At 28.8% G+C, this 10,872-nt stretch overlaps 1 protein-coding gene across 5 annotated transcripts; it reads left to right on the forward strand.

Annotated features, from left to right (window-relative positions):
* Window positions 1-551: 551 nt before the first annotated feature.
* Window positions 552-3,930, forward strand: LOC120253665 (serine--tRNA ligase-like). Of its 5 annotated transcripts, XR_005534366.1 has the most exons (6): window positions 552-729; window positions 804-874; window positions 945-1,076; window positions 1,210-1,299; window positions 3,146-3,286; window positions 3,349-3,930. XR_005534366.1 is itself a non-coding variant. In XM_039261949.1 (3 exons), the coding sequence occupies exons 1-3, from the start codon at window positions 590-592 to the stop codon at window positions 1,029-1,031; spliced, it is 255 nt and encodes an 84-aa protein (XP_039117883.1). In that variant the 5' UTR covers window positions 552-589; the 3' UTR covers window positions 1,032-1,111. The 5 variants fall into 5 exon arrangements, 2 of the variants coding, with proteins under 2 accessions (XP_039117883.1, XP_039117884.1); XR_005534364.1 differs by having other exon boundaries at window positions 945-1,299; XR_005534365.1 differs by having other exon boundaries at window positions 804-856; window positions 945-1,299.
* Window positions 3,931-10,872: the final 6,942 nt, after the last annotated feature.

Genomic DNA, 10,872 nt, shown 5'->3' on the forward strand with positions numbered 1-10,872 from the left:
ATGCAAACATAAGCAACAAGACAACCACCATCAACAAGAGGAGGAGAGAGCCTACCTTGCCTTTTGGAGGACGCGGCGGCTACTTGCTCTTCTTCTCCTCACCTTCGGATGCCAAGACCACCGGTGGAGACTCGAACCCCGGTGATGGATGGCCTTCTTCTTCAACTTCCAAGGAGTAAACAAGTTGGAGAGTGGAGAGAAAGAAGAGAGATGGAGGAATGAAGAAAGGAGATGACCATGGGGTGAAAAACATTCAGCCAAGAAGGGGGCCATGACAAGATGGCTTCCAGGGAATTCCTCCGGGAATTCTTCTCTCTAGAAAGACTCCCAACATGGTGACAAGAAGAAGAAGAAAGGATTAAGGGGTAAGGTAAACAAGGTTAGCACTTAACTAAGTTTAGGAGACAAATGAAAGGTGTAGGGACCAGGTTGGCGGGGTCCACACTCTCTTTCCGACCACCACCGCTGGCAAGCAAGACCCTTGAGGTTCACTATTTTTCTCATCTTCGCTCATATACTCCCATATACTTCTACAAAAATACTATGTTTTAACAAAGAAGTCCGCGGACTCATTTGTGCATTTTCCTCAATGACCACGACCGCAGGGATGCTGGATCTCAATATCTTCAGCGCTGAGAAAGGCTTCGATTCGAGATCATCAGTGCCGTCGTTTCGCCAGTGTCAAGGTCATCGACGAGATCATCAGCCTTGACAAAGAATGGTGGCAACGTATGCATGCCCCACTTCCTCTCTTCTTAGCTCTGTGGTTAACTCTTCTTACTTCGATCTTGGCGTTTTGGCAGATCAATTCGAGTTGGAGATTCTCAGAAAAGACTTCAATCGAATCAACAAGGAGGTTGCAAGTCTCAAAACTGTGGGTTTCTTTGTCGTTTTAAGCTGTGATTTGGGGGTAAATAGGGTTTTTGATTATTTGATTGGTGCAGGAGGAGAAGGAGGATGCGACGGAGATGATAAACAGCACTAATGGGAACAAGAAATTGACCACAGAGATGGAGATTGAGGTTCAATAGGCAAAGGCTGCGCTTGATTCTAAGCTCGAGACAATTGGCAATCTTGTGAATGACTCTGTTCTTGTTAGCAATGATGAGGCTCGCCTATGAGCAAACATCTTGCTTTTCGCTCTTTTAATATTTATTGTGTTCTGTGGACACTAATTTGACTATGTTTTTCGGGCAAACAATGAAATAGTTCGAGTATGGGGTGATAGGCGTATGGAAGACAAGTTGAAGGATCATGTTGATCTTGTCAAGCTTCTTGACATTGCTGATCTTGAGAAAGGTATGCTTAATTGCAGCAAAATTGTAATTCAACCTAGTTGTTTACATTGTTGACTGTGCTTCATTTGGCAACCTAATCTTTTATGCTTAAGTGTTCATTTCAAAACTTCATTCTTATGGCTTTCTACCATAGTAATTACATTTTATAATGTTATGGCGTGTGTATTTGTCTTTCCTATAATTTGTGCTATTTGATCTGCTACAACTGCACATTGTGATTCATTGCTCACATCAAGGATTTTAAAAATTTGTTTGTGATTTATTGGCTTATGCAACTTATTAGACTTCTTTAGAAATTTATAAAAAAAAAAAAAGGATTTTTTGTAGTTAAAATATGAATTTGTCTTTGGCTTAATTTCATAAGAAAGATTAGAATTAGGTTCTAGTGAAGGATGAAGATGACTCATATTGGAATCACCAGTTTCTGTATTACAGTGAGGCACTCAAATTAGTGTGTGGGTATTTTTTTTTTTAAATAATTATATTTTCCATTCATTGGTTTGCAGTAGTCTTTCTAAGAGGAATTATTGGTTGGAGGATAATACAGGAAGCATGCTTATGTTTCATTAGTAAATTGTGTTTCAATTCAATGTCATAATACCTATTGTAGTGTTTTAGTAATTCCTATCTTATTGTGTTTCATTAGTAAATTGTGTTTCATTTCATTGCAAGAACAATACCTTTTTTTCCTGTGTTTTGTTTACCTATTGTAGTATTTTAGTAATCCCTATCTTATAAAGGCTGAGGAGGTTGGTGATGTCCCTTCTCTTTTCTATTCTTTTTCCTTTTTCTCATTTTGTTTGTAGTTTGTATTATGGCTTTTCAGTATCAAAAAATTTGCTGTATTCTTCTTTCTTGTGGATCGTCAGTTGGTGCTTCTTGTGAAAATGTGATTATCTATTGACTGCTTGATGTATAAGATGTAATTTTGAGATTTTTTTTTTTTAGTTATTATTGGGAGGCTTTCTATTGCCTCTTGCATGTTTTTTGCTTGTTCATTGTGTGCCTGTGGGGGTGGGCATAGGGTGTGGGGTGTTCCTTCCTATCTTTTCCTTGACTTCTCCTAGATGTATGTTATTTCTTCTTATATGTGTTTCTATTGCCTGATGATTGTGGAGATGTAGTTTCTGTTACATCTAAGGATTTATTGTTGTTACGTGAATCTGATCATGTTATCAAATATTATTTATACTGAGTCTTAGGATTTTCTTGGATTTCTTATTAGTGAGGAATAGTTGATGCCCATATAACACCGTATTTTTGCAATATGGACACAATCGTGCACCAACAGACAAGATTAATTGAATTGCATTGGAAGTGGAGATATAAATAGTATTTGAAATTTTTTTCCCCCATAATCATCTTAACGTTTACTTGCACGAAGAAATTTTAAAATTTTCAAATTTGATGCTTTTAGAGCTAAGAGACATACACGTCTTGCCGACAATTTGATATGAGCTAGGCAACATAACAAATATCAGTTGTTATAAATGTATTGCTTCGTTTTTTTGGACTTTTATATGTTTATGAGATCTTTTCCTTTTAATACATCTTGGATTATTTTTAATTCATGCCTTTCATTTGTATACATACTGATTATGATTGAAGTTGCCGTAGTGGATTATGGAATTGAATCGTATGTTTCTATGAATTAAGATTTCATGTTAATAAATATAATCATGAGTAAATTAGAATTAAGAATGAGCTTCTCTACCAGAGCTGGAGATGTACTATTACATGTTTGTATTGATATTCTCTAAAGCTTTATCAGTTGACTGAACCATCTAATTTTTAATTTTTTGCATTTTTGCCGGTATCCCTTTTAACCATCCAATTGGAGTATACAGATGCTAAGGAAAGCCTCCTGCTATTTGCTACAAAGGCGCCTGTTGCAGCTTGAGGTTTCCAAATTCAGTGCAACAAGTGGGCTGTCATAGTTCGCCTGCTTCTTGGGGAAATTCCGGAGAGGACTGTCTTCATGCAGAAAGGTATGAAGAAGGCATTGACACTCTACTTTGAACTAACTAATGTGAGTTCTTTTCTTTTCCAGGGAGGAAGTTGAAGAAGAGGACCATGGAGGCTCTAGAAGTGGTTTCATTTTTTAAATTTTATCACAACCAAATGATTACAACAAAAATCAGGTACGTGTGTTGTTTTGATTTTGTTCACTTGGATAAATAAAAGGTGCATTAATAATGGTGTTGGTTTAACATTTCCTATTTTAAAATTTTTTAGAAAATTAGCTAGAATCGCTAGCTTTGGGTTTAATGGTGGTATTGTGTTCTTTCGTTTGATTTTTTTTTTTTTTTAAATGTTTGGTGTATTGGTAGTCAGAGTTTAGATCAAAGTGTTTTAAATAATTTATTTGGTTAACTTTGAATTTTTAGAACAGTGATACTGTACAAATTGAAAAAGATGAACATACACATTAGGTAATAGAGCTGGCCATGTTAGGGGAACCTCTTTAGCATTAACCACTCATTGTTACTACTCAATGTTATGCTTCAATAGACTTTCTGTTACTATCAACAGTCCATACCACATAAAAGTTTAGTACATATCGGAAGTCCTTTCTAATGATTATTTAATGGGGCGTTTGGTTGGATGTAATTGAAAATGCAGTGGATTTGTATTTACAAATCCTTGTATTTGAAAATTCAGGAGAGTCAAATTCAGTGTTTGATTGGATGTATTTGTAATGCTGAATCACAAAATTTTGTATTTGGTTTGAGAGATTTTTTTAATTTAGATTTTATTAAATAATTAATATATTATATTATTAATATTAATTACACTATAATCATATTTTATTTAATATTTTATAAAATGTAATTAATTTTATGAGTAATTAATATAATTAATATATACTTAATTTATTATAATAAAATATAATATATTAATTATTTATTAAAATAATTAATATAATATAATATATCAATTTTATACTATATTACTAATATTAATTACACTATAATTATATTATATTTAATATTTTATAAAATATAATTATGGTATAATTAATATTATGAGTAATTAATATAATTAATATATACTTAATTTATTATAATAAATATAATATATTAATTCTTTATTAAAACAATTAATATAATATAATATAATATATGAATTATATATTATATTACTAATATTAATTACACTATAATTTGCATTTTATCTAATATTTTATAAAATATAATTATAGTGTAATTAATATAATTAATATATACTTAATTTATTATAATAAAATATAATATATTAATTTTTTGATAAATAATTAATATAATATAATATATCAATTACATATTATATTATTAATATTAATTATACTATAATTATATTTTATTTAATATTTTATAAAATATAATTATAGTGTAATTAATATTATAAGTAATTAATATAACTAATTATATTAATTACTAGATGAGATTTACTTGATGGGATTTTGAAATTCGGTCATTTTGGCCGAATTCCATAATCCAATGACTTTTGGATTTGAAAATACAAAGGGGATTGAAATCCATTGAAACAAACAAAGGATTTCTCAAATCCAAGTATTTTCAAATCCGGCCAAACAAACAGCCTCTAAGTGAATTCTGTCCAAGTATTTGATAAAATCACTGTTCAGTAGTTTGTGTCATACTTAACAGTGGTGGTTGGATTACTTAAGTTGATTTTTATTTCTTATTTTCATATTATTTTCTATATGTTGAGCTCCATAGTGTCCATGTGCACGTCAAGAAGATTGTGCAAGGAAGTTTTAATTCATTCAAAGTACTGTACAAGCCTTTTCTAGAAGAGTACATATATGAAGTATTGCTAAAAGTTTATTCTTATTCTCATTAGAAAGTATCAATTAAACATGTTTGTTTCTTTAACTAGACTTCAAATACTAATTATGATTTGGAAACAATTGCATGTTTGGTGCACCCACTGCTATTCAACTCATTAAAACCATTTTCTCATTTGGCTATCTTGGCTTTCCGCTATGGAAGCTAAACACAATTTTATGAAATAGAAGCTTTCAGACAACATATTGTTAGGCCAACCGGGAAAACTGAAGCTTGATATATCATTTTTTTTCCTTTTTTTTTTTGGTCAATGACATACGGATGCACTAATGCTTGTGTCCTATTAGTAGGACACTAGTTTGTCTTTGACGAGCAACCTCTTCAAAGCAATATTAGGACTAGCACCCTATGAACCATGCATGCGGGGTTGTTTTATATGCATGCCTTCTTTGTGGAAGCACCCTGCCATCCAACCATTCGCTTGTCCTTTTCTTTATTCTTTTGTCTCGAATGATTAATAATTAAACTTTTAAAACACTACTTTTATGTTTTAGTAATCATAATTTTTTCTCTAACTAAATGAAAGATTGAGGGATGAATTTTTTTCACAATAATTATCAAAATGAATGATTTATCTATTTTATTTAAAAAATTAACATAAATTATTTGATTATATATATATATATATATATATATATATATATATATATATATATATATATTAAAGGGGACAAACTATTATCTATATCATGCATGAGTGTGGGTGCCTCTATCACATGTAGGTGTAGGTTTTCACATCACTCTTGAGATTCAATGCCACATGTAAGTGTAGGTTTTCACATCACTCTGGAGATTCAATGCTCACCACTAATTCACACGAGATAACTTGTAATGTTATTATTATTAATTAATAAATATCATGGAATAAATCCTATTTGATTTAATGTTATTATTATGTATTACTTGTTTTTTATTATTTTATTTTATTTAATTATTTATTGGATATTTATTTATTTATTATCATTTGATGAATGAGGTTAATAAAGTATTTCAAAAAAAAAGACTTGCTAATGATTGTTTTATCTAGCACCGAATTCTTTTTACTTAAAGTGTTTGCATCTTCAGCTTATATGAGATAAGGGTATTCATATAAGGGTATATATATATATATGGTTGAATTATAAATTATTTTATGCATGCCCCTAAGGAGCTGCTCCACTTAAAAAACCATGGAACTGATAGCCTCATGTCTTTCTGCTCCACTTAAGAAACACCGTGATTGTTGGGTCAAGGCCCATTGACTTTTTTTTATCCACGATGCTGTCAACTGCAATGCATTTCCGTGTTTGATGGATCATAGAAAAAATAAATTAATATTATTATTTTTTTAATTCTAAAATATTAAATATCAAACTTATTTTATTAACCTAAAGATAAAAATTATAGGTTATTCAATTTATTATTATTTTTTTCAAATACTTCCCAGCTCATAACAGCTAGGAATCTGGGATGCCACTATCAAACTCTTGGACCTCACTACTCTATTTTTTTTAAAATATAAATTTTAGTTTTTTTTTTTCATTTTTTTAAAATACATCCCAACTCCTTGAAGCTTGATGCCAAGCTGTACTAGTGTTTTTTTTACATAAATTATAGTTTATTTAATTCTTTTCGAATATATCACAGCTTCTTCCAGCCGGGATGCCGGATGCCATTGGACCTGCTCTCTTGATAAACGCCCACCACTTGTATTTATCCTTTTTTTTATAATATAAATTATGATTCTTTAAAGTCAAAGTCAACGTATAGATTTCTTGATCATTGGCATCCAAATTTCAGATCTAAAAAATAAGGTGAGCAATTCATGATCCATCTGGGCTTTAGGTCCGATTATTGTTTAAGTCTATTAATATTGATCATATGCGTATAATGTTTCATGTTTTTATCCTATTAAGAGAAATTTCATGTTTTTATCCTATTAAGAATACAAAATTCAAACTTCAACTCATAAGAACACATGTGTTAAATTAACTCGTCGTCTATAAGCATCTTTAATTTGAATTGCCCACGATTTCTAAAGATGGTTGGTTTAATGATTTTTTAATTTATTGGCATAAGTTTTATGTGTAAGATATTTCAAAATTTTTTTTTTCTAATAAAATGAGCATGACATAATTCTCAACTAATACTGTTAGATGGAATTAATTTTTTAGGGCTATTTACCCAATTAGCCCTTTTTAATTAACAAAATGGCTCTAGTGGCCATTTTAATCGTCAAAACTGCCTCTGGGGACCATCGCATCACACACATGGGCCGATGTGATATGTTGATAGCGATTTTAAATAAAAATTTTCGATTTTTCATTTTTAACCCTCGAATTATTTTTATAATCAATAAGTTGGTTTATTCGTGGGTTTTTTTAACCAATTTTTTTTTAAAAAAATTTATTCGTCTTTTAAAATTTATTAAACTTTTAAATAAAATATTTTTAAAAATATATAAGTGTGTTTTTTTTAATTTAAATCCCTTATTTGTTTTATAATTAACAAATTATCTTTTCCCTTTGATTATTTAACCCAAATTTTATTTAAAAAATTATGTACTTTTTTAATTTATTAAAAAAAATTAATCTTAAAGAATATATTTAAATATGAAAACACAAACTTTAAAATTATAACTTTTAAAATTATTAAACTCTTAATGAAATAACTCATTAAAAAAAACACACTTATATATTGTTTAAAAAGTTATTTCATTAAGAGTTAAATAATTTTAAAAGTTATAATTTTAAAATTTGTGTTTTCATATTCAAATATATTCTTTAAAATTAATTTTTTTAATAAATTAAAAAAGTACATAATTTTTTTAAATAAAATTTGGGTTAAATAATCAAAGGGAAAAGATAATTTGGTAATTATAAAAAAAAGGATTTAAATTAAAAAAAAGACACTTATATATTTTTAAAAAAATTATTTAAAAGTTTAATAAATTTTAAAAGACGAATAATTTTTTTTAAAAAAAAAAATTTGTTAAAAAAAAACCTAAGAGTACGCCAACTTATTGATTATAAAACAATTCAGGAAGTTAAAATGAAACAAATCAAGATTTTTTATTTAAAAATGCCATGTCAGCAGCCCAGTCAGGGTTGATTGGGCGTTGAATCAACGCCCAGTCAACATATCACATCACCCATGTGGGTGATGTGATGGTCCTAGGGCCATTTTGACAATTAAAATGGCCCTAGGGCCATTTGGTTAATTAAAAAAAAGAAGGGCCAATTGGTTAAATGACCCATTTTTTTAATATCTCATTTGTGAAGAAGATGAGTTACATAAAGGTGTATCTTTTATTAAGGTATAATCACCAAAATAGTCCCTCAGTCTTTTCTCTTACTTTTCGCGATCCTCTACTCGAAATGCTCTCGATTAGTCTCTACTTTTGAAAATGCTACTTTAGTTAAAAAAATGCTCACAACCAGTCCCAACTAGTGGGCACATTTTTAAAAAAATAGAGGGACCCGATGTAAAGCGTTTTTTAACTAAGTGGGCACATTTTCAAAAGTAGAGGGACTAATCGAGAGCATTTCTGAGTAGAGGGACCAAAAGGGAAGAGAGAGAAAAGTACAGGGACTATTTTGGTATTATACCCTTTTATTAATGGTCACCTACCTCATTTTAACTTTTTTTCACTATAAATAGTTTTTTTTTTTAATTATTTATCGGTTATTTATTTATTTATTTATTTATTATAATTTGATGAACGAAGTTAAGAAAGTACCCCCTCTCGTTTAATTTTGTTTTTTTTATTTATCTATTTATAAAATTTATAAAATATAAAATATTGTTTTTTAATTTAATATTTATATTAAATATAATTTTATAATTTTCAATAAATCATATTTTAAGTGAGAGTAATTTTAAAAAGTTAATATAATTTTTTATAAATTTTACATTGGTAATTAATTTTAACTAATTTTTTTAATCTATATGAAATTGTTATATTGGACAAATCAAAAGGATCATTGGAGTATTTCACTAAAAAAATTGTACTAATAATTTTTTTAGTTTATTTGCACCCATTTTTTTTAGATATAATATCCTAGTTGATCCCTCTACTTTTCTCTCTTTCCTCTTGGTCCCTCTATTCAGAAATGCTTCCGACTAATCCCTCTACTTTTAAAAATGTGCCCACTTAGTTAAAAATACTCCCAACCAGTCTCTCTACTTTTAGAAATGTGCCCACTTAGTCCCTCTAGGTGGGACACTTTTTTAAAAATAGAGGGACCCTGTCTGAGACTTTTTAACTAAGTCGTAGACATTTTCAAAAGAGAGGACTAGTCGGAGCATTTCCCGAAGAGAGAACAAAAAAGAAATGCAGAAAGATACATGGACTATTTTGGTGATTATACCATTTTTTTATCTAAGGTGTCTGTGTTCTAGCTTACAAAAGATGATAATGGAGGTACATGTGGTTGAAGTATAAATTTTTTTAGGTATAATCACCAAAATAGTCCTTGTACTTTTCAGTCCCCATTCACTTGTCCCTCTCATTTCAAAGATGCTCCGATTAGTCTCTCACTTTGAAAATGCTCACTTAGTTAAAATGTTCCCTACTGGTCGTCCTTACTTTTTTAAAAATGTGTCCACTTAGAGGGACTAAGTGGGCACATTTTCAAAAGTAGAGGACCCAGTGGGAGCATATTTAACTAAGTGGGTATATTTTCAAAAGTAGAGGGACTAGTCGGGAGCATTTCTGAGTAGAGAAAAGTAGAGGGACAATAAGAAGTGGATGATGCATGAATCATATTGGAAAAACCAAACAAATATTATTTTTTTAATTGACAATATTAAATATTAAACTTATTTTATTAATCTAAAAATAAAAAATTATAGTTTATTTAATTTTTTATTTTTTCCCAAATATTTCCCAGCTCATTACAGCTTACCTTATTGACTGTATCTTGTTTTTAAAAAAATATAAATTATAGTTTAAAAAATAGTTCTCAGCTCATTACAACTGGGATGCCACTTTCAAACTCGTGGATCTTACTGACTGTATTTTTTAATATAAATTTTAGTTTACTTGGAAAGTTGCAAACTTATATAAGTAAATATAAATTCTATTTTGTATATATATATGATATAATTTTTTAAATAATTTTTTAATTTTTTAAATTTATTTTTTTTTTAGTTTTTTATTTTAAATTATAATTTTTTTAGTCCCACTTTAAAGAGTCATATCAGTCATTTTTTTATGATTTAAAATTAAAGTTTAGAATTTAAAAAACTAATATAATTAAATTAAAATTAAAAATAAAAAAAATACTGTTTAAAATAAATAAAAACTAAGGCGTCGTTTGGCATTATTACCAATTCTTGTTTTCTGTTTTCAATTTCATATTTTGGAACCAAAACTAAGAAAACATGTTTGACATTTTGTTTTTGTTTTCAAAAATTTTGACAACAATCTTCATGTTTCCAAAAAAAACAGGAAACAAGATTTTTATGTTTTCAATTTTTTTGAAAACGTTTTCAAAACTCTTCCTCCCACTGTGAAACTCTTCATCTTCTACTCTCTCTCTCTCTCTCTCTTCCCCCCTTTTAATTTTTAATTCTTTTAATTTTTATTTTATTTTATTTTTTAAATATCAATTTTTTTTACAAATCACTACTAATAATTTTAAAAATATTTTTTAAGAAAATATTTATAAAATTTATTATTTGGATTTGACATTTTACAAATTAGTTTATATAATATAAAAAATTATATTTTATAATGTATTTAT

Source organism: Dioscorea cayenensis, unplaced genomic scaffold (assembly GCF_009730915.1).
Source record: "Dioscorea cayenensis subsp. rotundata cultivar TDr96_F1 unplaced genomic scaffold, TDr96_F1_v2_PseudoChromosome.rev07_lg8_w22 25.fasta BLBR01000149.1, whole genome shotgun sequence".
NCBI lineage: Eukaryota > Viridiplantae > Streptophyta > Magnoliopsida > Dioscoreales > Dioscoreaceae > Dioscorea > Dioscorea cayenensis.

Excerpts from the sequence above, each read along its gene's own strand:
- LOC120253665 (XM_039261949.1), top strand. The coding sequence starts at position 590 with ATGACCACGACCGCAGGGATGCTGGATCTCAATATCTTCAGCGCTGAG. Across the intron at positions 687-803 it reads GTCGTTTCGCCAGTGTCAAG|ATCAATTCGAGTTGGAGATT; the intron begins GTCATCGACGAG and ends GCGTTTTGGCAG. Across the intron at positions 875-944 it reads AGGTTGCAAGTCTCAAAACT|GAGGAGAAGGAGGATGCGAC; the intron begins GTGGGTTTCTTT and ends TGATTGGTGCAG.